Below are 26302 nucleotides of genomic sequence, written 5' to 3'. Positions count from 1 at the left end.
GCTTTAACTGGTCAGATTTAAAACCCACTGTGGGAAAAGTTCTTATTGTGACAGGGTCTCCCGGCATGCAATCTGAAAACTGGGAATGCCGTGCCCTCTTCACTCTCCAGCGTGGGCTGTCCCTCACAATGCTTTGTAGTAACAAGCAGCAAGCCACTCCAGGCACTGTTATCACCAATGGCATGCGGAGCATCACACCCAGCTATTGCTAGATCAAATGAATGTTAATCTAAGTTGCCTCTCACCTTGTGATGTTGTCAGGAAGCTACACTTCCAGGGCTATCTACAAGCAGAGACACACCCAACTGGGTTATATGAGTGCCTTGCCTAGCCACTCCCAAACCAACAACAGAGAAGCACCAGCCAATTACCCCCTCACCCACAATTTGTCAGAACTGCACTGAAAGGAGTCTATCCCCAAAATTATATTAATAAATCTGCTCCCCCCCCCCCATTGTGGAGAAGACATGCAACAACTTTTGTTACTGAGCTACCGTTTCTAGACACTCCAATTTGAGACAACACTGGTTGAGATAAAACATTAAACAAGTTTATTAACTACAGGAAAATAAATTTGAAGTGATTATAAGTGGCAAATGTAAAGAGATTAGAAGTACTTACCAAATGAAATAAACATAAGATTGCAGTCTAAGATCTATCACTATTCAAACCACCATTTAAACACTACCAATGTTTGAATTAGCAATGTCGCACCCTTGTTAGCTGCTACAAGTAGTTTCTTAAATGCAGGCTGGGACTGGGTGTGGGTAACCTTCCTGGCCTGAGACTCCCTTCCCCCCTTTCAAAGTCCTTTTGTCTTTGAGATGACCCTTCAGGTGTTGAGTTGGGGAGAGAGAGAAGCCAAGTCATGATGTCACATTCCCCCTTTTACAGTCCGTTTCAGCTTGCTAGAATAATTGGGGCTCGTGACCTGTGGGGTCGTTCTTGTTGGTCAGTCTCCCCCATTGTGAACATACACCTTACAGAGTGAAGCCTCCACCGTAACAAGTCCTGGTAGTGGAATCTATACTTGAATGGGTAAGAGAGAGTCATTAACGCTGTCTGGCCACTCCATTGTTGTGCCTGAAAGGCTGTTTGTGGGAGTTTCCCACCTTGCAACATGTTCTAATAGCATATTCAACCATGTTTCATAACTTCTCATACAATATGACAAGATATTAATGTTCAGCAGATCAAAACTTTTAAAATAATACCAAACAAGGCATACTTTGTACAGAACAGATCATAACTATATGACATTGGTGAATATGGGGTTTCTAGGGTGTTGTTTTCAGACACAGTGTGTCACAATGTTTAAAATTTTATTCTTTAGTTTGACTCTCCCCTCATTGTGGGAGCATGGAGGCCAGGCTGGTGGTGGTAAATCTTGTGCAATAGGAAAAAAGCAGGAAGAGTTGGTGCTGGAAGCATATGTCTTGCTGCTGGTAGTTCCACGTGATTACAGTAACAAGAAAAGTTGCCAATGGGAACTTTTCTCTGTATAGGAGCCTGATTCAACTTCCATTGAAGTCAGTGGGATTCGGATCAGGTTCATAGCCACAACCTCCCTTTTATTTATCGGATATGAGGGATAGGCAACTGAGGAGTCTCTACAAAAGAAATAGCATGCCAGGGTCTGCCACCAAGTGTGGTGTTGCCAAGACTCAACATTTTATTGCACCTGTCACAGTATTTGGTGTTTTTTCCTTAAACCCCAGCTACTGGAATCATGTGATTACACAAGACTCCCAGCTTTAATTTTGCTTAAAAAGTAAATTTCTAGCCTTCATGTTTGCAGTGAAAAGCTTTTATGTTTTAATTCTGATGATTTTAGACTTTTAGAGGGCTTGACTCATGATTTGGGGTTGGGAATACTGCAAGTCAAACCTGATCTTTAGAACTGGGTGAGAAAGTTAGTCTGGCAATCAAAATGATAGGCAGTATGGCATGATAGGCAGTATGTTAAGTAAAACCCAAACTGGCTCCCACTGTAGCTTTACAGTCACACTAACCACAGCTTACGTGGATGTTAAAGTCTGGATTCTTTTGCTTTCTAAGGGAGATTAAAAACACAAGTGCAGTTTGTGATTTTAATTAGAGCAAACCTCCTGCATTCAAAGCATTTCCCACCATTAGGATGATTCATTTTGGGCCAAAGAAAAACAGATAAGCCAAGAGAGAGAATCAAAAGACTCCCATCAGATAAGGTTCATCTGGTGGTCTTTCCGTCTACTTCCTCTTCTATCCTGTCTCTTCTCCTCTTGGTCATTCATCTAGGCAGTAGCTCTCACAGGTTTTCATACCATTGGCAAGTCTAATTAGCTCTTTGTGTCTGCTGTTTGCCATTCTTCAGTAGCAATTCCAGGCAGTTATAAGTGGATGTAAAGTTCTGTAATTCATAAAAGCACCTGGAATATTTCTTAAGTCTTCATTTGCAGTAAGAGACCTGACTTGCAATGTAAGCTCTTGAGAGCTGGGACCACCTCTTTGTTATGGCTTTACAGTGCCTACCACAATGATGCTCAGGCCTGTCGGAGCTACCATAATGTAAATAGTAATATTACCTGGCTAGCTTTTTCAAGTTCACTACGAGAAGAGAAAGTTGTAAAGTCTCTAGGCCACAAGCCTTGTTTCTTTATCAACAGGAAAATTAGAAAGGGAATAGGGAAAGAAACTGAGGAGATATGATCAGGTTGGAAGCCAGGTTTATAAAGATTTGGGTTAAGTTCAGAGCGGTCCAATTGTTTATGCAGTTTAAGCCACGTCACAGACTTTGTCTGGATAGAGTAGAATGATAATCAGTAGCACTCTTCACATAAATGCTTCTTGTATTGTAGCACTGTATCTTAATAATAATCATGGAAGAGGTCTCTTCCCAAGAAACTTGTCTGAATAGCATAACTTTAGCATGGCTGGGATCACAGAAGTAGGAAGTAAATGGTGTAGTAAGTTGGTAAGATTTTTACCTCTAGGGCTGTCTTTCCAATCCAGCCAGATCAGTAATGATGAAGAATCCTTATCTGACTGTTATTCAGAGAACCTATATGCAATGAGTTGGTCTAAACAAACTGTCTACATTAGCCACCAGCATGGTTAGCAGGCTCAGCAGTAAGGCTAAGGATTGAGATTGTTTGTGTCGATTACATTGCTTTCTTTCTGGGTAATATGTTTGTATCTGTATATGGTAACTGTGATGTAATGATAAGTAGCCAGTTCAGCTGGTGCTATAGAAATCTGTATTTAGCATGTATCATGCCTTGTACGTTAAAATCATTGAAAGTTTTGAATGATTTCAGTAGACGCTGGACTGGGTCCTTATTTAAAACTCTTCATCTTCAAACTTCTTTACAAACCTTAGCTAATTAATCATCACAGCTTCATGTGATGTAGGTAAGTGTTGTCGGTCCTGGTTCAGCAAAGCACATCAGCATGTTCAAAATTTGAAGTCAATGAGACTGCTCACATGCTTAAAGTTAAGCATGTGCTTAAATGCTTTGTTAACTGGGGATACAATTGCTCAGTTGCTTACAGCTGAGGATGCGATTAGGTGATTTTTTTGAATTGGGGTCATTGTCCCCATTTTGCAGATAATAAAAATGAAGAGTGTAGTTTAAATTACTTGAGCCAGACCACAAGAAGGCATCATTGTTAAAGCCAGATACAAGACTCAGGAATTTCTGGCTCTCAGACTTCTGTTTAATCTGTGACTAGACCATACCTCTGTAAAATTCAGGAGAGTTAATGTAAAGTATTGATTCCAACAGCCTGGTGGGTGCAATATATAATTTACGCATTGTAAAAGTAGTGGGTGACTTATTCTTTTCTGCATCTGATCTCTCCCCCAATAGATGGCTTTGCCATTTCACTGGGGACCATGTCAAATTCAAAATGAAGCATTCTTGTCTATATACTTTCATGGGCCTGATGCTATCCCCAATGAAGTTTGTAGTAAAACTCCCATTTGCTGCAATGGGAGCAGGATCAGCCTCTGTGTGTCTTATGAATACAATACAATTTGTTAAAGGATTAATCAGGCCCTTTTGTTGAGCCATGTGGAGGTGTAATGTTTGTAACCTCTCACCCCGACTGCATTTTGCATTTTGGTACCAAGAACTCAGAGAAGCATTGCATTATTTCATTATATTAACAGTCCTAACCACTGCAGGATCATATTCCTTCATCATGTGCCCTTAAATCGTTGCGTATTCTGACTTCATTCTTTTTCACAGTGCAAATGGAATTTTTGTTTTATTTATGAACCTACCAAAGGCTTCCAAAAATTCATGATTGGAGAGAGAAGGCTGGAAACTTAACTGCAGAATGCTCAGTGATGCCTTGCATTTAATCATGATTCTCTGGTAGCCCAACTGCTTGTAAATCCACCTGTTTTTCTATCTGGCACAGGGGTGTGCGAATGTACTGTTTTCTTTTATTATGCTGCAAACGTCCCATTTGCGTGGGAGGATGTTTCTCTTAAACAAAAACACTGCTAGGTATGAAACAGTGACTATAGTCCCCAGTGTGAGAAGCATGGTGAAAGTTTTAAAAGGGAACAGCTGAATGTAGACCCCATCCACAAGGGAGCAGCCTGGGTAGTGGATAACAGGGCTGATTTTCAGGGAAGGCTCCCCTGCTAGCAGCCTTAACAGGAACCCAAAGAGGAATCCAGCAGCTGAGCCATATGTGTTGGTGTTGGGAATGAAGAGGACACAGCAGAGCTGGGGAAAGAGAAGGACGTACACTAGCTCGCCACTCAGGAACCAGAGGTCATAAATAGAATGTGAGTAAAAAGCCAGGCCTGCAGCTGCTGTTCCAAACACTACCATGGAGGTTCTCATCATCCATAAAACTTCTCTCTCCGCAGCCTGTAAAATAAGAGAGTGTCGTTGTAGAAATCATCATTAACTCATTTTCAATCCCACCCCGAATCAGATCTCAAGTTTACAATGATCAGATCCAAATGTTAAAAATAGGCAGCTTCTAACGAACCAAACTGGATCCAAATACCTCTGAACATAGGGGTGTGCAATATTTGGATCGAGAACTAAATTCTTCTGCTGAAGTCTATCTCTAATCATGACTAACCTGGGCTGGATTTGAATTTAGTCTTGACTTAGAAAAACTCTACATTCAAACCTCTGAGCCATGTTCATTTTGAAAGACATCTTTGGAATTCGAGTAGCTAATAATAATAACAAAGTACATAGTAGAATTTATGGTAAGAACTTACTATCAAATACTGAAGCTGAGCAACATAGGGTATATCTGCACAGCAAAGAAATAACCCCGGCTGGCCCATGTCAGCTGACTTGGGCTCGTGGGGCTTGGACTGTGGGGCTGTTTCATTGCTGTGTAGACTTCTGGGCTTGGGTTGGAGCGATCTCTGGGATCCTCCCACCCCGCAGGATTCTAGAGCCCAGGCTCCAGCCCAAGCTGAAAAGTCTACCCAGCAAACGAATCAGCCCCGCAGCCTGTGCTTCACAAGTCCGAGTTGACTGGCACTGGCCAGCCGGGGGTGTCTTTTTCTTCTGTATAGACATACTATGACAGGGGGCTGAGCAAGGACTGCTGAGTCAGCCCCCTGTCACACCAGCTCCCATTTAGAGAGGTACATTGGGGCGGGCTGGCTGGCTGGAGGGCAAGCGGTGTATGAGAAGAGGTGGTGGGAGCACAACTTATAAATAAACTTGCACCAGTGGTTACAGAATTGAGGGTCTCTGACGGGCTCTGTGAAAGAAGCAGAAACAGGGCAAACTCACTGACACCCTGCTACGCATACCCATAATCAACAAAATTCACCATTTTCAGTATACAGAACTTCTGCAAACTTCCAGTGTTTTTGCAACCCCAATTTGACTTTGGCAGCATGGACTAGCCTGGTGACCATAGGAATGGGAATCAGTAGCTCCTGGATTCTGTTGCCACCTCTGACTTAGGCTATGTGGACGCTGACGGTGGCAAAGTCGCCGCTGTCAGATCGACTTATCTGGATCGACTGAGCAGTCACTGAAGACCGCTCAGTGATCCAGAAGTCGACATACTAAAACCACCTCCTCAAGTGGTGTAGTGCTGCGTCAACGGGAGTGCGGTTCTCGTCGGCGCAGTGCAGCAAAGACGGCGTGCAGAAGAGAAGCACAGAAGTCGACGGGAGTTATGCAAGTTCTTTGCGTACTTTGCGTAACTCCGGTCGACTGCTGCCGAATCACCGAGATAAGTGTAGACAAACCCTTATATACCTTTATGGACTTGATGCTGTCCCCACTGAAGTTTATAGTAAAACTCCCATTTGCTGCAATGGGCGTGAGATCAGTCTCTGAGTGTTGTGTCAATAACATACGCTCTGTTAAATTAATCAGTCCCTATTGCTGTGAGAAATGGAGGAGTGATGCATGAATTTCACCTTTTGTTACAACACAATTTTTGACATCTAACCACAGCTGCATTTACGTTTCACAACACCTCTACTTAAACGTTTTTACCCCCACTTTAAAGAAGGGGACAACAAGGCTCAGAGAGGGTAAGGCCCAGATTTTTAAAGATATTTGGGCATTGCTGTGCTCGACGTTGCAATGCCTAGCCAAATATCATTTTATGGAAGGATTTCTGCAATTAGGAGCCAAAATATCATTGACAGTCAGTGGGATTTAGACTCCTAAGGGCCTAAATCACTTTTGAAAATGAGATTAGGCTCCTAAATCAGTTGGGCCTTGAAATTTTGAGTACAGCAATGATTAAATACCTTGAAGAATCCGGGCCTAAATGACTGGGCCAAGGTCACATCTCAAATCATGACAGACACATATTCAAACCGGGGTCTCCGGGCTTCCAGCAGAGAGCAGGACTGCATTGGGGAGAGCAAATATCATGTTAAAATCCCAGTCTCCCTAAATTTCATAAACTGTTGACATTTCGGGAATCTGAAATCATACACCTGAAATGGTGGCAAATGTTTTGCACAGATTTTCACCAGTTTCTCCCAGCTGTGAATACTAATGGCGAATCTGTCACCTCTTTCCTAAGAATTTTTCTGTAGATGTTGTGCGCAAACATAGAGCTGGCAGAGAGAAGGGCAGAGTCTGCAGAAGACATGACGGCAGCAGCAACTGCTCCCAAGCCACCAATGGAAATGTATGTCGGGCAGAGATAATGCAGAACAAATGGCAATATCATGGCTGACTCTCCTCTCTCCACTGGAGTTGGAAGACCATAGCTTGTCTGATTCCAGTCTTTAAAACAGAAGGAAAAAAGAGTTGAGAATTAAATATTTAATTCAAGATTTTGTTGCCTTCAGACCTGTGTTTCTACAAAGACCCATCATTGCACTGCTAAGAACTGTGTTCTAGTACTTAGATTACATTGTTTCCTGACTTCAGCTGGTGATCAGTGTTTGCCCTGAAGCACGAGAACTGAAAATCCTTAGAAACCTAGCTAGAAAACATATATATGTTGTTTTACGGCCAAATCCATACACTGCATCAGAAAGGGGCACAGTGGTCCAATACGGCCGGGTAAACTGACAGTGAACTGAGCCGGCTGATCCAGTGCACAATGCGGAGTGCACAATGTGCTTGCATGAGTGTCCCCTCTGCTGCTTCTCGGAACAGGTCATTGATAGGTTTGTCCACCCTCCAGACCTTGACTGCTGAGAGATGGGATCTTTGTACTGATTTCTCTGACAGCTTTAGCCCATATATATCAAATTCTTAACGGAATCTTACTAAGTTATTTACCTCCACAAAGGCTTGATCCTGCTCCAAGTAGAGTTGGTACGATTTTGGGGGGAGGGGAGGAAAATTGTTTGTTTTGGTTTTATCACTGAACCTTTAAATTCCTTTGAGCATTTTCTCCCCTGCACATGATCAATGATACTGACACAAGTCAGTAAAGCTAGTGAGTATGAAACAGTGGGGGGGAAACAAGATTTATTGGTCATTCTTTTTCTTTTGCCACTAAAGTGTATGTATTGTACAGTGCATAGAACATAAACGTGTCAGCCCCTTTATTTACCCAACGTAAAACACATGGAAGACATTGATAATGTAATGAAGATCCCGCAACTGAAATTTAAATATGTATTAGGTACTTGAACACCTGACCCAGAAGCTGGAAGACTCCTGTATTCTGATTTGGGCCCCTAAATAAATGGCCTGATTATCAAAAATGCTAAACATCCAGCAGCTCCCATTGATGGCACTGAAAGCTACTAGATGCTCAGCACTGAAATCAGGCTACTTAATTAGGTGCCTAAATCAGGACAATGGAGCCCTATCTTTAGGCCCCATTTTAATAATCTTGGCCACTGCTTTTAAATCTTGAGCAAAAAAAGGACATTTCTTAAAGACATATGATTTAGTTTTACCTGTGGATGCTGCTACTGCCCCTATGAGCACAGAGGGGATGGCCATTAACAAGCTCCCCAGCCCAGAGAGACAGGAAATGAGCCTTGCTTGTCTTGGTGAGGAGGCTGAGAGAACTCGTTGGAAATAAGTTTGCCACGGGATACTGCCAAGAACCTGAAACATTCAAATGTTAATGCGATGATACAATAATTCTTGCCTATAACTATTATTTTATTTGGTTTGTTGATAGGGCAAGTAGTACCTCCTATTATTAAGGTTACCCAACACTTCCCGTTATAAGACCCTGGTTTCAGTTGCTTATACCTTTAACAAACTTTAACTGTTTGGGCTGAAATTTTCCAGCACAGATGTCGGCTTATGGATGATTTTTTTTTTTTTTTTTTTTAAGTTCAATCAGAACGGTTCAGCTGTTTCCTGAGAATGTGACCACTGAAAAATGCCTTTTTTGCCCATGTTAAAAATTCTGGTGACCCTTTCTTTGGATAGTTCTAGCACCTTGATGCTTGGGAGCAGAGAGTTGAAATGTGGCAGGGCGGTGGCCTTTGCTTCAGGGATGAGCCTGTTGCCAGCTCCATGACTCTGCTCAAATTTGGCCAAGTTATCCGCCTTTGAAAAATAACAGTTCACGCCTGGTCCAGGCTCTCACCTCTCTTAGTGCTGACCAAACTGTGCATGCATCATACCCACACAGCAACTGAGCAGGGCTAAGGGCAAAGCCAAATTTCCTGGTAAGGGTAATGGCCAGGATCATATAATTAAAGACTGTAACATAATACATAAGCGCACGGGGCCGAATTAAGGTTGCAGAGAGAATCTTAATTCTGGCATTTTCTAACTTTGTGTGCTAGACTTTGCAACCATGATAATGTTTTTTCAACTGAGTTATTTTGGTGTGATGGTTTATTTATGTGATGGTAGTAATAGCTTAGAGGCCCCGACCGAGATTAGAGACCAATTGTGCTAGATTCTGTAAACAAGAGACGATTCCTGCCCTGAAAAGTTTACAATTTAACTCGACAACACAGACTAAGGAGGGATTATCTCCATTTTATGGTGGGAACTGAAGTACAGAGAGTTTAAGGACCTGATCAAAATCCCATGGTAGATAATAGGGTTCTCATTGACGTTTTGGATCAGGTCTTATATGAATACCTCAAAATCACACAGGAAGACTGTGGTAGAGCTGAGAACTGAATGCAGTTATCCTGGATCCTAGTCTAGTACCCTAACCACAAGACCATCTATCCTTCCTCTTTATTTCAGGTCCCATGAGATCTCTCTTGCATATTATCACAGAATCATAGAAGATGAGGGTTGGGAGGGACCTCAGGAGGTCATCTAGTCCAACCCCCTGCTCAAAGCAGGACCACCCCAACTAAATCATCCCAGTCAAGGCTTTGTCAAGCCAGGCCTTAAAAACTAAGGATGGAGATTCCACCACCTCCCTAAGTAACCCATTCAAGTGCTTCACCACCCTCCTAGTGAAAAAGTTTTTCCTAATATCCAATCTAGACCTCTCCCACCGCAACTTGAGACCATTGCTATTACACCTGTCACTAAACTTTTATGACTGTACTGCATCCCACAATAACACTAATGACAAGTTAATTGCACCAAAGTCACCAAGGGTTCTCACTGCGACTTTAATTCCATCCATAGTATTGTTTTTCATTACCTGATCCCACGGCACATACAGAAGGATAACATCATGCCATATAAAATGGTCACCAAAGGGCAGGTTGGAAATAGGGCAGGTTCAGTTTGAAATCAGAAGCAGGCATTACAATCATGCTAAAGTGAAGCTTTAATCATGTGAGGATGCAATACATGTGAGAGAGTCCTTCTCTCTCTCTCACACACACACCCCTTATGCTCTCTCTAGTAAAAGGAGAGAGAGAGAGAGAGAGAGAGAGGGAAGGACTATATTCAGCTGCTTAAAAAACAGTGGGACAACACAGTCCCACAGAGCCTAGGGGAAAGATGCCAGCAGCCTTTCCTCGCTCAATGAACCAAAGACAGCAGTGAGTGGGAAATGGGAGCCTGGCCCTGGAGATGTCCACCAGCTGATTTCACTACTTGTGGAACCAGTTGCCTGAGCACTGATCCCTCCACTCCCTCTGAAGAGCTGCTTTCTCATTGCACGACCAAAGGAGAGAAAGTACGTGAGGCTGAGCCTCCCTAACCAGTGTACTCTGCCCTGCCCTGCCCTGAGCACAGGAGTCTCTCCACCCATCCCTCGTGCCAAGAAGAGTGGCTGGGATGAAGACTTTAATTTCCTCTCCCACTTACCAGCAGCTCAATGTACTTCTCCGGTGAGCTAAGCAAAATCAATGCGTTAGCTAACTAAAATCCATGCATTCTCTGTCCTGAAGGAACCTCTGTTCTGTGGACTGGCTTTGGAATAGACGATGAAACCATTTACTGCGCCCAATTTCCAATCTCACCAACCCACCCAAGAAAGATTTCTTACCAGATATAAGAAGTCATCCAGCCACCTTCCCAGATATTCTGTTTGTACTGTCCCAATCCAAGGGGCTTGGTAGACTTCCTGAGCAGCAGTGTAATAAATGCTTTCCGTTGCAGAGTTGAGCAGGGCAAATGGGACGCAGATCCACTGGGATTAAAACGGAAACACTGAATCCCTTCACTCTGGTGACTCTCACTTCTATATTCTATTCAAGATCTTTGGCCTTGCCTTTGGTCTAATTTCCTCCTTCTCTCCCACTCCTGCCTAAACCATCTCAAGTCTGCTGCCTAACTGTCCCTTTTGTCTCCTCCTCCTGCTCTTGTCTTCATTTCATGCCACCCTTTATTTCTGTTACTGTATCTCACGCCCTCTTCTTTTTCCTAAAATATCCCCCCAAACTCATTCAAATTCCTTCTTACCAGGTTTGTTCTACAAGGCCTTTCGGTCCCAGCCCAGTGTAATTCACTAATGCATTAAGGTTAAAATCTTCACTCTATGTATCATATTCTCTAAGTCAAGAATATGGTATGTAAATGTTCAGTTATCAACAGGAAAGGTAGAGTCCACCAGAAAGGGCCACCGTATACGAATTATCTCCATTTTAATGTTGGGTAAACGCAGACACAGAGAGAGAGATTTCACCTCTTTTGTGCCTGGTGCAAAACTGAAAATGTGCTCAAAGAATCATTTGTTTGCCCCCATTCCTGGGCCCAATCTTGCATCTACCTGGTCCATCATAGAAGTGTAGGACTGGAAGGGATCTCGAGAGTCTTCTAATCCAGTCCGCTGCACTTAAGGCAGGACTAAGTATTATCTAGAACATCCCTGACAGGGGTTTGTCTCACCTCTTCTTAAAAATCTCCGAAGATGGAGATTCCACAACCGCCTAGGCAATTTATTCTATTATTTAACTACCCTGACAGTTGGGAAGTTTTTCCTAATGTCCATCCTAAGCCTCCCCTGGTGAAATTTAAGCCCATTGCTTCCTGTCCTATACTCAGAGGTTAACAAGAACAATTTTTCTCCCTCCTCTTTGTAACAAACTTTTTTGTAATTGAAAACTGTTATCATATCCCCCCTCAGTCTTCTCTTCTTCAGACTAAACAAACCCAGTTTCTTCAATCTTTCCTCATAGGTCATGTTTTCTAGACCTTTAATCATTTTTGTTGCTCTCTTCTGGACTTTCTCCAATTTGTCCATATCTTTCCTGAAATGTGGTGCCCAGAACTGGCCACAGTACTCCAATTGAGACCTAATCAGCGTGGAGTAAAGTGGAATACAAAGTAAAGTGGATACATTTGGTATCTTGCATTGTGTAGTTAAGAGCATGGTTGCTTTATTCAAATTAATTGGTGTTTTTAGATAGCCGTCTCATTGGGTTTTGTTTTATTTCCAGCCACTACAATTATAGGCTAGATTCTGCAATCCTTACTCAGATGGAATAGCATTTACTCATGTGAGTAGACTACACCCATGAGTAAGTGGTATTCAACCCAAGTAAGAGTTGAAAAAACTGGCTTTATGTGGTCCTGGGGCCTTTTTGTTTTTTGGGGTCTGAGACCAGTGTCAATGCAGCTACTTTGGACTGAGACTGGTGAAAATGAGAGAGGCATTTTGTCTCTCATCTTTATTTATGCAATATTGAGAAAACAGATAACAGAGAAATACATTTAACGTACCAGACTGAGCGTAATAAAAATCAGTTGTATCACGTCTGTATATGCAACTGAGTACAGTCCTCCCAGTAAAGTGTAGAATGTAACAGTACATGCCGATATGATGATGGCCAAATAGCCACTGATATCCAAAATGACCCTCATTGTTGCCCCTGCAGACAAAGACAGTTTTGAACAATCATAACAGGTTTTATGTATGCAAGTTTCTTATTCTACAAATAAGTGGTGAAATGATACAAATGGCGGTGTAGTCTAGTGCACAGGGCTTGAAGCTACAGATTCTGGAGTTTTATTTCTGGTGCTGCCACCAACTTCCTTTGTGATGTTGGCCAAGTCACTTCACCTCTCTGCACTTCCATTTCCCCATTTGTAATATTGGGATGATAATAAGTGAATACAAGGCATTGCCTAGTACTATGGAAATGTGATTTTAATATTTCTATCAATTTTACTTTCAACATGCACAAGAAGCATTAGGCAAGGGAATAAATAATATATTTTTATGAATTAGAGATAACCACATAACCCACAAAAGGTGATGTCAAGCAGAGCTATCCATGGCTGTCTTTCCCTTGATCTTTCTATTTTGCTACCTCATCTTTCTATTCAATATAACAGCAGAGCAAATATATTTACCTAATGAAGCAAGAATAGCTGCAAACCAGAATATATCTCCTATCAATGGTGGAATAAAGAGAAGGCTTCCGATCATGTTCCCATATGTTTCTTGGAGAGGATCCATCATTGTCACATAATTTTTGGATCTCATTGGATTTACAAAGAAGAGACCACCTATCAAAATGATAACATTGCCATTGAATTTACAACACATTATCTCCTGAGAAATGAGCTAGAACTACCCTCTTGTTCTAAATGATATCTGTATTAAAGTCAGCATTAGTCAACGTTCGCAGGTCATACGACAATAATCTGGTAATGTTCCCCATTAAAATGTCAATCAGTTGATCACCTCACAATTCATTAAATATCCACATTTACCAAGCTTTTTAAAGGGCTTTTCTCATCAATAACCATCTTCTTCAGGTAATGTAAGGCCCTAAAGAGTTTTCACTGTAAAGGGTCTTATATTAACTGAAAAAAATGTACTTTGATCAAAATCGGGCAATAGATTTGTCCTTGATTTTATGAATGCTAGATGCCATGCAACGTACTGAGATAAATGCTGCCCTCAGGGACATAGATGAAATCTACAGCTCCCCATGCCTCCTTCATACTTAAATTATTATATTGCTTTTAACATCAGCACCTCATGAACTGAGCCCAGTCCTACACTCCTTCCTCATATCAGCAATCCTCACTCAAACAAGTAGGCCCATTAAGATTGATGGATACATGTAGTGCCTAATCCTGATGCCTACAGGACTGCTTGTCTGGGGATTACTAACATGAGAAAGGGGTGCCGGACTGGACCTGCAGTCTCGGAATGGGGCTTCTTGTGTTAGTAAGGATTACGCACATGAGAAAGGGTTGCATTGCCCATAGGCTACTGCTTTAGGGCCTGACTGAAATGGAAGCCAATAGGCATCTTTCCATTGCCTTCAATGGGCTTTGAATCATGGTCATAGTGCTCTTCACAGGGCAGATATATCCCAGTGTAAGTGCTGCTCTTCTTTGTCTCTTACTGTAGGATTCTGCTTCCTGGGGAACCTGCACAAATGGTACCACTGCACACCCACTACTCCAGCTCGATGTTAGTTGTACATTATAATGAACGGTATAATGGGTTGGTATATGGCTATATCAAATTGGGACCTGCCCTTGACATTATAATCACCATTTTCAAGAATGTGACTTGCAGCTGGAGTATGTGGTTGTGTCTGCCTAGAGAGGCCAAGGGCAGACCAACAGTTTATTGTAACGCCGGGCACCTCCCCGAAGCAACTAGCACAAGAGTCATCAGTGGTGCTTGTCAGAACAGTGGATTTGCTGGAAAGAATGGCCAGGGTAAAGGAAACTAGTTCTCTTAGTTTGTCTCCAAGGGCATAGGGCTACAACCCCCTGGCTGAGATAATGAAACTGGTCAGTAGGTAACATGACAAAGGGGATGAAACCTTATTTAAAGGCAAGATCTGCTCTTGGTTCTTGCTCTCTAGCTGGATAACAGAGACCGCAGGAGGTAGAGGGCCAAGGGGCCTACCTGCCTGACACACGGACTGGGCCTAAGGCTTCACAAGAAGGGATGTGCACGGACACAAGGAAAAGAGCATTTAGGCTCCTGTTGTTTTTCTAGAGACCCTTATATTCATTGACAGTAAAGGTTATTGTGACTTTAGAAAGCCCAGAGCAGAGCCTGTGTCCCTCATTTTACCTGCCAGGTGTCCCCATATCCGGAGCACCCGGAGAGGAGGACTCGGGGGAAGTGTTCATCAGCATCTGAGGAGGCTTGGGAGGCCAGAGCATTGGTTTCAGGGCCTGGGGCAGTTGGGCTGTGGAGTCCCACACCCTAACAACGGGGGCCAGACAGGAGCTCTGCACCCAGTCTGGGCCTTAGGATATGTCTACCAAGCAAGCCTAACCCTCCTTGCGTCCACACACCAATTGGGCTAACATGCAAGGCTGGAGGGTCCGAGCCTGTGTTAAGCTGGGACCTAGAGTCTGCGCTCTATTGCTTTCCTGTGTGCATGGGGTCCCAGCTTGACTTGGGTCCCGGAAGTCCTCTGGATATATCCCAGAGTTCCTTGGGGGCAATGTCCTTATATTCTCTCTGCCGACAATCTGGTGCAGTCTATTGCACGCTATTGCAAACGGAAGCGGCCCTTCCCTTTGCAAAGGGCAGCAGCTCAAGTCAGTGTTAACCCAGGGTCTGCTGAGCACCAGTCTGCAAGCGCACTATCAGAGAGCCTGCAGGGTTTTCAGCGGAGACCAAGCAGAAGAAGCTTTTTGCAAAGAGCTGCTTCCTGGTCACAAAAGCACAGCTAGATTTTGGTGCCCACTGCCTGGGCAACCCTGCGCACGCAACCCCAGGCAGGCTGGGGGGAGAGCGGAGTGGGGACCAAGCGAATGCTCTGCAAGAAGTAGGAGCAGCAGAGCTCCCAGCTCAACATGGCCAGGGGAGGATGACCCCCACTCCTGGTAGGGTTGCTTTCTAATCGCTGGTAACTGGACCCCTGAGGTGCTGCCTCTATCCTTTCTCTTCCTCCCTTCCGCCCTGCTCTGCCTCTTCACCTGAGGCACCGCCCCTGTTCCACCTCTTCCCCCAGGCTCTGCCCTCTTCTCCACCTCTTCCCTCCAAGAACCCCTATTGCTCTCTCCTTTCCCTCCTCCCCCATCGCTCGCTGGATCATCTCAAAGAGCCTGCCTGCAAGTAGGAGGCAGCCCCGGCTGAAAATGGGCTGGCATGGGTTAATGATCCGGCGCCTCGCCCTGCCCACGGTTCGTGTGCCATTTGGGGTTGCCAGGTTCCTGAAAACTGGGCACCTGGAATCCTAAATGGCACCTGGACACAGAAGCCAAAAACCGGACTATCCAGGTAAAAACTGGCCAGGTGGCAACCCTATGTTCCCAGCCACTTCCCCTCCCTGCAGGGCAGCCGCTTGGACTCTGCTCTCTGGTCCCCTCTCCCCTCCCTGAGGCTGCATATGCAGAGCACCCAAGCAGCGTGCACCATGAGAGTGGTGAGTGGGAGCCAGCCCCAAAACTTCCCCATACTCTCCCAGGGATCCCTTATCCCTGCCTTCTAGGGTGCAGCCGGGCAGGGATGAGGGATCCACTGGGGGTGCTGGATCACACAGCACCCTGAGCCCTGGGGATGCACTCCACTGCTCCGCTGACAGCAGCAGCCAGCCTGGAGTGACTGTGTGTGGTTTTCATCTGAAACCTACATTTTATATCAAACTTCAAAACAAGCAGAATAAAAAAACCCAGCCAAACCAAAACACTTTCATTGACGAGCCCATTTTAAAATAAGAATTGCGAAGTTTCATTGCAATAGTTTGACAGCCCCAGAGACTGATGTCCTAATTATCCTCAGAACAGGTGCACATGGGCATTTTTCTGCCAATGTGACTCAGCCTAGAGGGGGGGAGCCCAATTCTCAGGTTAGATGGTAGTTCTGTAAAAAGCCTTCTCAAACTGCTGTTATTCTACTGAGACAGCCATCAAAGGAGATAATTGTGCAGTTTATTTGCTCTTTATGGGCCTGAGTCCTATCAATAGCACCATCACAGTTAGGCAATTGGGTGGGCAGTAGAGTTTTCTCACAGTGCAGCACATTCGTTAGGGCTAGAGTGTCAACACTGGTGTGGGGGTGGCACTAGGCACTCTGGAGTAGGGTTACTTTGACTCAGGTCTGTGCACTGCAGGGTGGACGCCACAGCCAGAGCTTCAAGCCTGGGTCAGAAAATCCTTAACCTAGAGTTAAAATGCAATGCAGGTACTCAAACCCAGGGTTCCCTGATATGGATCAGCTGACACAAGTCCCCTGAACCTTAGGCTTACATTGCTGTGTAGACATACCCTTAAAGGCCCAGAGTTAGAAGCAGTTACTGGATGCTGACCAGACCCAGCTGGCTTGGAAGCCCATAGGATACAAAGATGGGTACAATTATATCTGACTGTCCACTAGCGGGACTCAGCTAGATCTGCTGCAGCAAACGTGCATTGAGATTAAAGGTATTAGGCGGATGTATTTTGGTGGGGAAATCATGGTGATACTTTTTAGCTCCTCAAACTTTTCAAAGAAAGCATAACATTTTGTTGGGCTAACATTTTGTTGATGTTCCTACTGCTAAAAGGATATTGAAGAAAAACAGTATTCACAGACTATCACATGCAAGTAAAGCACACAACTAAGGCTCTGTTGCTGCAGATTGTTTCATGCAGGTGGATCTCTGCACCTGCACAGAGCTCCACTGATTTCTCCCCTTGCAGGATCAGGGCCTGAATTATTAATCCCTCACATTGTCATCCTGGGTCTATTGTATGCAGAACATAGTCTGGTAAAGGCCAATGATATCTTTTTTTGGTTGTACACTATCTGACACTTCATTCAGAATAATTTAAACAGCCCTGAGTCTTAGACAGTTATCTGGGAGAGACTGAATTTTTTAGATCTATAACACTGGATTTTTAAAAAAAAAGTTTATAAAATGCTTTAAATTTTTTTTTTTTTACCAACAACAAGGGACAAAGCAAATCCTATTGGTGCCTGGACCCACACTAGTCCTCTTGTGGGAAGATAGACAATTTCAGCTGTACCATTGATATATGCTCCTCCGACCCATGTTGCTGAAATAAAAAAAAGAGCAGGAGAAATAGTGATGAAACATAAACTGCCCTACTTCTCTCTTGAAACATGCTGAAAAATACAGGGCCAGATTGGGAACTTCTTTTTCACACCGATGAGTGTTTATGCACACTCACATTTTCTCCAATGGCAGTCATTCTGGAATAAAGTACTAACAATGTGGGTAAGATTATCAGAATCTGACCCTAACAGCTTGTCTACACTACACATGTTCTACTGATACAGCTGTACTGGGAAAGTTATACCGGCAAAAAGCCCCTAGAGGAGATGCAGTGTAGTCTGACAGGCTGCTGGGATAGTAACATCAGCTCCCTGGATAATAATTAGCTATGCCAACAGAAGCACTCTTCTGACAGCATAGCTGAATCTACTCTGGGGGTTTTGCCAGCATAGCTGTGTTGGTGAGGGGATGTGGTTTTTCATACCCCTATCCTACATAGCTATGCTGACAAAACTTTGCAGTGTAATCTGGCCTGAGTAAAATTGTGGAGAGGTGATATTCAAAAGTGAATAGCTACATTTGCAAGGAAAAACTCATTCATGTTCACAATATTTATAGACAATTTGAGTAGGTTTTTTTTTATTTCTATTTTTGCTAATTGTAAATACTGGCCGGAGCAGATAGCAAAAGCAAACAGCATTACATTATTATTCCTTAATGATTTATAGAACATAATTCCAGTGTGTCATGGCCCTTTACAACAGGAAATGTGTGGTTCAGAAAATGAATGCCTTAAAACAACAGGCAGCTATATATTGCATTCAAAAAAGTGAGTCTTCAGCCTGGACTTAAACCTAGCAAACCAAACCTGCTGGCCAGACACATGTCACTTGAGACTGCATTCCCAAATCTCTGATTATGGAGAAGAAAGAGAATAGGGTCAGAAACATAGTGGGGAAATTAACAGGGAAATGCTTTAAAGAACTATATATATACATCCTTCTTTATAGGCCAGATTCTGATATCCTTACTCATGATGAGTAGCCCCGTATCCCATATAAAAAGTAAGGTATTCAGCATGAGTGAAGGTAGCAGAATCTTGCCCTAAATTAGGACCACATTCTATCCTATTGAGTAGTACCATATTCCACAGGGAATCCTACTAATTTAAGTGGAACTACTCAAGGCATTAGGGACTGCTCAGTGTGAGTATGGCTGGCAGAATCTGACCCATAATGGTTAATAAAACTTTAATTGCATATCTCAGTAGACTTTGTCCCAGGCTTAGAAGAGCTAATTTATGTTGTGAATGAGAAAAACTCAACCTAAATGTTTTAATAAGATAAAAGAATTTCCTTTAAGAAAACTTACCAGTTGCAGTGCATAATCCAATGAAAAAATTCATGTTCCTGCTCCCTACTATGACCATCTCACTTGAATTCCCGTTCCTCTGGTCCTTTTTGCTTTTCCGAGAAGCCCAAATTCCAATGGCTAAAGTTATTGCATAAAACACAATCAAAACTACCAAGCCCGGTATATTCAGAGCCATTTTCTGCAGTTTATTTTGGACCACAAAGATGAATATGTATTCAGCAGCGTTCACACACAGTACCAAAAAGAATTATCACCCAAAATTTTGTTCAAATACTGGATGCTATGTCAAGCCAGGGAACACCTTCCTTCTTTCAGGCTCCACCCTTCTTGAGGAAATATTCAATCTTGCCTTTTGGCTGGAAGTAGAGTGGGGTAGATAATAAGGGATTGGGGCTAAGGCAAATAAGGATTGATGTGTAGCATAATGTGAGTCTGACATCAATGAGAGGAAACATTATATGTGGTATGATATGCATTGGTATGTGAATAATCAGTATGCATTTTGCTAGATTCTAGATGTGAGGTCAGCACATATGTTGACGAGAATCTCTGTCTGAACAAAGTTGACTGAAATTTTAAAAAATCATTATATTAAAAAGAAGTTCAGGAAAGAAAAAAAAAATCAAAGCTGAAATGAATGAGTAGCATTCCCTTATTCAAATCAAGCTCACAACCATTTCAATGCTAAAGGCAGGCAGGAGTGCAAGACAGTGTTGTGCTATACCATACACAGCTGTTTCCCTGGAGGCTGTATTTAACAAAGTCCTGTTAGAATGTTTCGCAGGTAAGTAGAAAGAGAAATCTTCCTTTGATCAGTTTAAGAAGCTGTCCTTTAAATGGATAACAAACGTCCAATAAGAACCCCTTACATGGTAGGCTGGGAGTAATTTATATAAAGTTTAGAAGACAATGTTTTAGTTGATCTATGGCTGAAATCCTATTCTGGGCAGTAGACTTTCAGTCTTTCTCCTTCTGCCTATTGAGATATGATCCTTGATGCCAGGTTACATGTTCCTTCTTTGTAGTAGTGGATGTACAGTTCTTTGCTGTGCCACTCCTGAACACCACAATTTATCCTGAAAGTAGATCCTTCATGGTAAATCAAAGCTTGCTTCTTGAACACTCCTTCAGTTGCATTCTTAGCTGGAATTTATAAATCCAAAACATCTTAACTGTTTCTTCTGAACTTGTCACCTCATGCAGAGATCAAGGGGCAGCAATTCTGTGAAACTCACATGGCACAGCTCAAATATGACCTTTAGTTCAACAATACACAGTAAGAACATACATTGATTGTGGCTATGGAGAGTCTTGAAGAGAAAGACCTGAGGAGAATCTTGTGGGGTTTTTTTTTATTATAACATTCTGTAAATAGTCCATTGGCAATCCCTCTGTGTACAATGTTCTCAAAACATTCTGGAAGCAATATGAAGATGTCCTGATAGCACTGATAGTAGAATGAAGGCCAGCTCAAGGCCCTTCGTGCTGCTACGTTTGTGGCCCAGAAATCCTAATCTAACAGCAAATATTTTGTCTGAGTGAGAGATGCGTTCAAAGTGCAATTACACGACAGGTTCTTAACTACATTTTTGACAAAACAGATGAATTTGACATCAAACTGTAATATGAAAAATATATTAGAAATATCAGAGGAAGCAAGATTTTGTAAGCTTAGCTTCAGTCTGACAGGGAGATATGTACAAACAAAACTAGTGTGGTTGTTTTCATTTAAAAAAAGAAAAAGCCTAAAGACCAGATTCTGATACCTTTTCTTAGGCTGAATAGTACCATAGTCTATTAGTGATCTTATTAAAATCAGGTACTATTCAGCCTGAATAAGAATATCAAAATTTGGCCATAATTATATAGGTATAAAAAGCTAGCTGAGAAATACTGTACATTTTAAATATACATTTTCAGTGTGGTATGTTAGTAAGAGGCACTAACTATCACCTCCACCATAGCATCTGTGAAGTTCTAGAAAGTGAAACTGTTCCAGGTAATGAATAGCCTGGTGAATCTGGCCTGTCTTTTTTTGGTTACTGAGTCAAGTTTTTTTTGCTGTGAAGAATTTTCTTGTTACTTTTTGGATAAGTCACTCAGATCCAGCCTGTTTGTGCATTAGATCTAAATTTAGTGTGAAGAAGATGTGTTTGCTGTATTTAAAAGTAAATTCTAGATTAATGGATTCTATGGCCAGAAGGGACAATTGTGATTATCTAGTCTGACCTCCTGTATGACACAGACCATAGAACTCCCACAGAATAATTTCTAGAGCAAATCTTTTAGAAAAACATCCAATCATGATTTTAAAATGGTCAGTCATGAAGAATCCACCATGACCGTTGATAAGTTGTTCCAATGGTTAATTACTCTCACTGTTAAAAATGTATGCCTGATTTCTAGTCTGAATTTCTCTAATTTCAACATCTAGCATTGGATCATGTAAAGAATCCATTATTAAATATTTGTTCCCCGTGTAGGTACTTATAGACTGTAATCAAGTCACCCCTTAATCTTCACTTTGTTAAACTAAATTTGAGTTCACCACTATAAGGTGTGTTTTCTAATTCTTTAGTCATTATCTTGACTCTTCTCTGAACCCTCTGCAATTTTTCATAGCAGTAACTGATGCTAAATACAGAGATAAAATAACCTGGGAGCTGAATCCATGGTCCTCCTATATGGTGAAAGCCAGAAAGAAAATACTAGACTTGCTGCTGGAGAAGATTTTTGGCAGAGCTGGATTAAAAATGTCTCCTCAACCCTGGAAAACATTGAAAAATGAAAAAAAAAATAGTCTAAATTTTCCATGGAAATTATTTTTGGTGCAAATTTTAATACCGGAAAACTTTGGTCAAAACTGAAATATTTCGATTTAGAAATACTGCCACAGTACTTCATGGGAGTTGTAGTCTGTGTGCCTCAAGCTCTTGTTCTCAATGAGCTGTTCACCATGATCCACTTCTTGGAGCGTGGAGGCAGTGCATCATGAGAGTACCTGACCGTGGAGCTCTGCCCATAGAAGAGAATGGGAATATGAGGCAACTGAACTACACTACAGCATTTGCAAATCAAAATATTTCTGTGTTTGGATGAAATATTTTGGTTTCTGGGTGCTCAGTTTTTCAACAAAACAATCTAAATTTTCCACAGAAATCAGATACTTTTAACAGAAATTTTTTATCAAAACCCCACTTTTCTGTTGAAAAACAATTTTGATGGAAAATTTTTTACCAGCTCTAATTTTCAGTGATTTGCTTCACAAGGGCCATGTGCCAGCTGTTCCCACATAAATTGGGTGTTGCTGAGTAATGATGTCCTCCTGGTCATGGTGGAAGATCAAATGTCTATGCTGATTCTCTTAGATCTGTCAGCTGTCTTGAGTCTCCTATCAGCTGCTTGATTATCTTGCTTGGGATCAATGTCAGGGTGACAGGCCTATAAACGTCTGAATCATCCCATTTACCCTTTTTTAAAATTAGCACAACGTTAGCTTTCTTCCAGGCTTCTGCAACTTCCCCAGTGCTCCAAGACTCATTGAAAATCAACAATACTAGTCCATTAAACGCCTCAGTCAGGTCTTTTAAAAGTCTTGGATACAAGTTATCTGGACCTACTGATTTAAAAATGTCTAACTTCAGTAGCTTCTGTTTACCATTCTCCAGATATATAAGTGGAATAGAAAGAGTTGTTATAACCACTGTATGTTGAGATTGCATCATCTGTTTTCCCCCAAATGCAGAAGAGAAATATTTATTGAACATTTCTGCCTTTTCTGCATTATTATTGATAATTTCTATCTAGTAATGGACCAATATCATTGTCAGGATTCTTTTTGTTTCAAATAGATTTTTTTTAAAATCCTCATTATTGTCCTTAACTCTGCTGTCCATAGAGTTCTCTTTGTCTCCCTTCGCTTCCCTTATCAATTTTCTACAATTCATAACTTCTGATTTAGATTCATTACTATCAACTTCTCTTTGTTCCATTTATCTTTTAATTTTTTATTTTTTACAGATGCCTTCACATCCCCTCTAAATCAAGTTGTTCTGTTTTTTTAAGAGTACAGCCTTCTTCCTCAGTTGTGGGATTGTGCTTTTTGTGCATCTATAATGTTTAGAAATTCCAATGGTGTTTTAGTGCAGGCAGTATGAGACCTCCAGCATATGCCACTCAAATTGAAGTCCCGCATAATCACACAGGTTTTTTTCTTATACATTGTAGATGGTGCCTAAGGAAGCAGGCATATACTGATTCTTTTAGCTCTGACAGCAGCTTTAGAAACTATTGACAATGAGGTTCTGTAGATGCATCTATGGGCCTTGTCCAGAGTGGATAGGATTAGCATGTGGAATTCCTTTTGTACTTAGGAAGATTCCAGAGGAGGGCGATGCCTATCTGCCCCAAGGGCTTTCTCTGGTAAGTTTTTTCCTGGGTGCTATTCTGTTACATCTTTTGTTCTGAGTATGTCTCTCAATGTCTCTTTTTTCATTGAACCCAGATTATGCATCCTCTTAGAGATGGCTGAAGCACATTCAAACATTATGGAGGTGAAGCATCTGGAGGAGGTTGAGGGGTATTATTGAAAGGATTTGCTCACCCTGTGCCAAGGAGTTTTGCTATCCAGGAATGATATTGGCTGTATAGTAGGGACTGATTTGATGGAGGATTTAATACTCATTTAAAAGTTGAAGTTACCTGCGGAACCCATTGGAAATAAAATTGCTAATCAAAACTTACTTGCTTCCTTTTGAGTTTTGCCTTTGCTATGTGTGTGTTTAGAAAAATTGGACCCTCAAAATGAAAGGCACTGGGTACAAAATCATGTGAGCCATATCCTGCAAAATAGTTGGATGAATCCTATATAAAGTAGCCTGCAGTCCTAGTATTTGAATCCAGGACTCAATGCCAATAGGTGAAACAGTGGGCCATTTATCTATTGCCCTTATCCTTTAAAAGTTTATGATTTCAGTTAAAGCTACTGGTCTAGAATTTTTGCTTTTAGCCCCAAATCACTTCTAGGAACTTTTTTCCCCTCCAAGTACAAAGGGTGACCTTTAGTAATCCTTTCAGAGTCTGAATGTAGCGTTGGGTGAGCTTCAACCTAGAAAGAGGAGAAGTATAATCCGTTCAGAATGGAACTTGCTTTTATTCAGTCTTTTATAAAGGATGCTGAGATACAACACTGAGACATGAATAATAAATGCAAAATATAGACAGATATATCCTTACCATTTGACCTGGGGCAGCCACCCTCCTTTGTAATTGCAGACATGCTCAATACAAAGCTTCTGGTTATCTTCTTGAGCACTTGCTCCATAAATTCTAGATTATGTGCTCCAACTTTGATCTGTGCCAGAGTATTGTAAACCGTGCCTCAGTTTCCCTCTTGGGTCCCCAGTAACTCCATGCAAGCATGAGCTGAACTTCATCAACATTGTTTATTAACGGAACAGTACAGATACATTCATCAGAGGGATAGATACCAGAGAGGGAGCGGAGTTATTTAAGTTAAGCTTTGTGGAACAGCCTTCCAAGGTGAGCAGTGGGGGCCAAAAACCTAACTGGCTTCAAGACTGAGCTTGATAAATTTATGGAGGAGATGGTATGATGAGACTGCCTACAATGGCATGTAGCCAATGTATGACTGCTAGCAGCAAATATCTACAATGGCTAGTGATGGGATACTAGAGGGAGCGGTCGCTGAGTTACTGCAGACAATTCTTTCTCAGGTGTCTGGCTGGTGGATCTTGCCTACATGCTCAGGGTCTAACTAATTGCCATATTTGGGGTCAGGAAGGAATTTCTCCCAGGTCAGATTGGCAGAGACCCTGGGTTTTTTTTCACCTTCCTCTGCAGCATGGGGCATGGGTCACTTGCGGGTTTAAACTAGTGTAAATGGTGAATTCTCTGTAACTTGAAATCTTTAAATCCTGATTTCAGGACTTCAGTAACTCACCCAGAGGTAAGTGGGTCTATTATAGGAGTGGGTGGGTGAGGTTCTGTGACCTGCAATACGCAGGAGGTCAGACTAGATGATCACCCTGGTCCCTTCCACCCTTCAAGTCTATGAGATAGTCCATAAAAAAAGTTCCCAGCCACAGTCCATATCACCCCCAATGCACATAGTCCTTAAAACCCACTTTGTTCTAACCATATCCTGGTGTATTCTGCCACATCTCTGTCCCTCTGCCAGGTCAGCCACCCCATCCCTTTCTGTGGGGGTGCAACCTTGTTTTTCCCAGTGGGAACTCACACATCCTGTCTGCTGGGAGCATTCTTGCTAGGGGAGATTCTCTTCTTCCCCCTGGCCCTCTCTCTGTACTTTTGGGTCCAGCTCTCCAGCAAGGAGATGTCAGCAGGTAAGCCCCTCTGCTGCTCCCCTGCCCTCCGCCCTCTCTGGCCCTTGGCTCTGGCTCTCCGACTTAGAGACAGCAGGCATTTCCCTCTGCTGCTCCTCCTGCCTTCAGCCTGCTCCAGCTCCCTGGCCCTGGCTCTCTGGCGTGGGAATGCCAGCCAGCAAACCCTTCTTGCTGCTCTCCTGCCTTCAGCCAGGAACCATCTTCTGTCTCCGGCAGCTCTCATCTCCTGCCCTTCTCCTGACTGACTCCTGACTGACTCTGACTTTCCAGATCTTCTTCTTCTTTATGGTCAAGCAGACTCACCTTACCAAGTCTATTATCACCACTTGCTAGATTCGTCGTACGTTCAGGCCTCTACACTCTCTTACCCTCCTGCTTTAGGAGATATTCTTCTGAAATGCCGCTATAAATGATAATGAATCCAAAATGATATCCGCTGCAATAGGCCTTACATCCTGTATGCAGTATATGCTAACATTATTCCCACCAATTCAGCTGTCATAAGGGTTACAAATTCGATATTATTTTTAAATTTCTTAATTCCCATCTCAGGTATGTAAAAGGCTGCTCCCACTCTACCAGTTTTTCCATCTTTTGATCCACCAGTGTATATTCATCAATGGTGACTCCATTTCCCACTCATAAACTTTGTCTGTCTTATAGGATGACTCTTTCTTTCCCTTTATTTTATTAAGTAATTCTAAATCCACAATCAGAGTGACAATTTTCCTGGTATCGTAAATTTTAATCTCTTCTAGTTTTTCCTTTTCACTTAACTCTTTTACCCACATTTTAACCCTGGGAGCATGAGGGTGTTTGTTGGGTTGGACTACATGTTGTCTGCTTAATTCCC

General features: G+C 42.3%; 1 protein-coding gene across 2 annotated transcripts in view; it reads right to left on the bottom strand.

Annotated features, from left to right (window-relative positions):
• Window positions 1-19259, bottom strand: part of LOC137165836 (high-affinity choline transporter 1-like) — a 40086-nt gene extending 20827 nt beyond the window's left edge. The window contains exons 1-8 of one of the 2 annotated variants that reach the window (XM_067567345.1): window positions 19082-19259; window positions 17637-17750; window positions 13140-13295; window positions 12507-12655; window positions 10831-10974; window positions 8360-8513; window positions 7009-7226; window positions 4421-4865 (exon numbers count right to left, since the gene is read on the bottom strand). In XM_067567345.1, coding sequence (XP_067423446.1) covers window positions 4421-4865; window positions 7009-7226; window positions 8360-8513; window positions 10831-10974; window positions 12507-12655; window positions 13140-13295; window positions 17637-17750; window positions 19082-19259 — 1558 coding nt within the window. Of the gene's footprint in view, window positions 1-3522; window positions 4866-7008; window positions 7227-8359; window positions 8514-10830; window positions 10975-12506; window positions 12656-13139; window positions 13296-17636; window positions 17751-19081 lie in introns of those variants that run through there. The other variant, XM_067567336.1, reaches the window with a different exon arrangement.
• Window positions 19260-26302: the final 7043 nt, after the last annotated feature.

Source organism: Emydura macquarii, unplaced genomic scaffold (assembly GCF_026122565.2).
Source record: "Emydura macquarii macquarii isolate MOO-44397 ecotype Brisbane River unplaced genomic scaffold, CSIRO-AGI_Emac_v2 contig_318, whole genome shotgun sequence".
Taxonomy (NCBI): Eukaryota; Metazoa; Chordata; order Testudines; family Chelidae; genus Emydura; species Emydura macquarii.
Note: the sequence above shows the minus strand (reverse complement) of the source record. Positions and strands in the feature narration are given on the sequence as shown.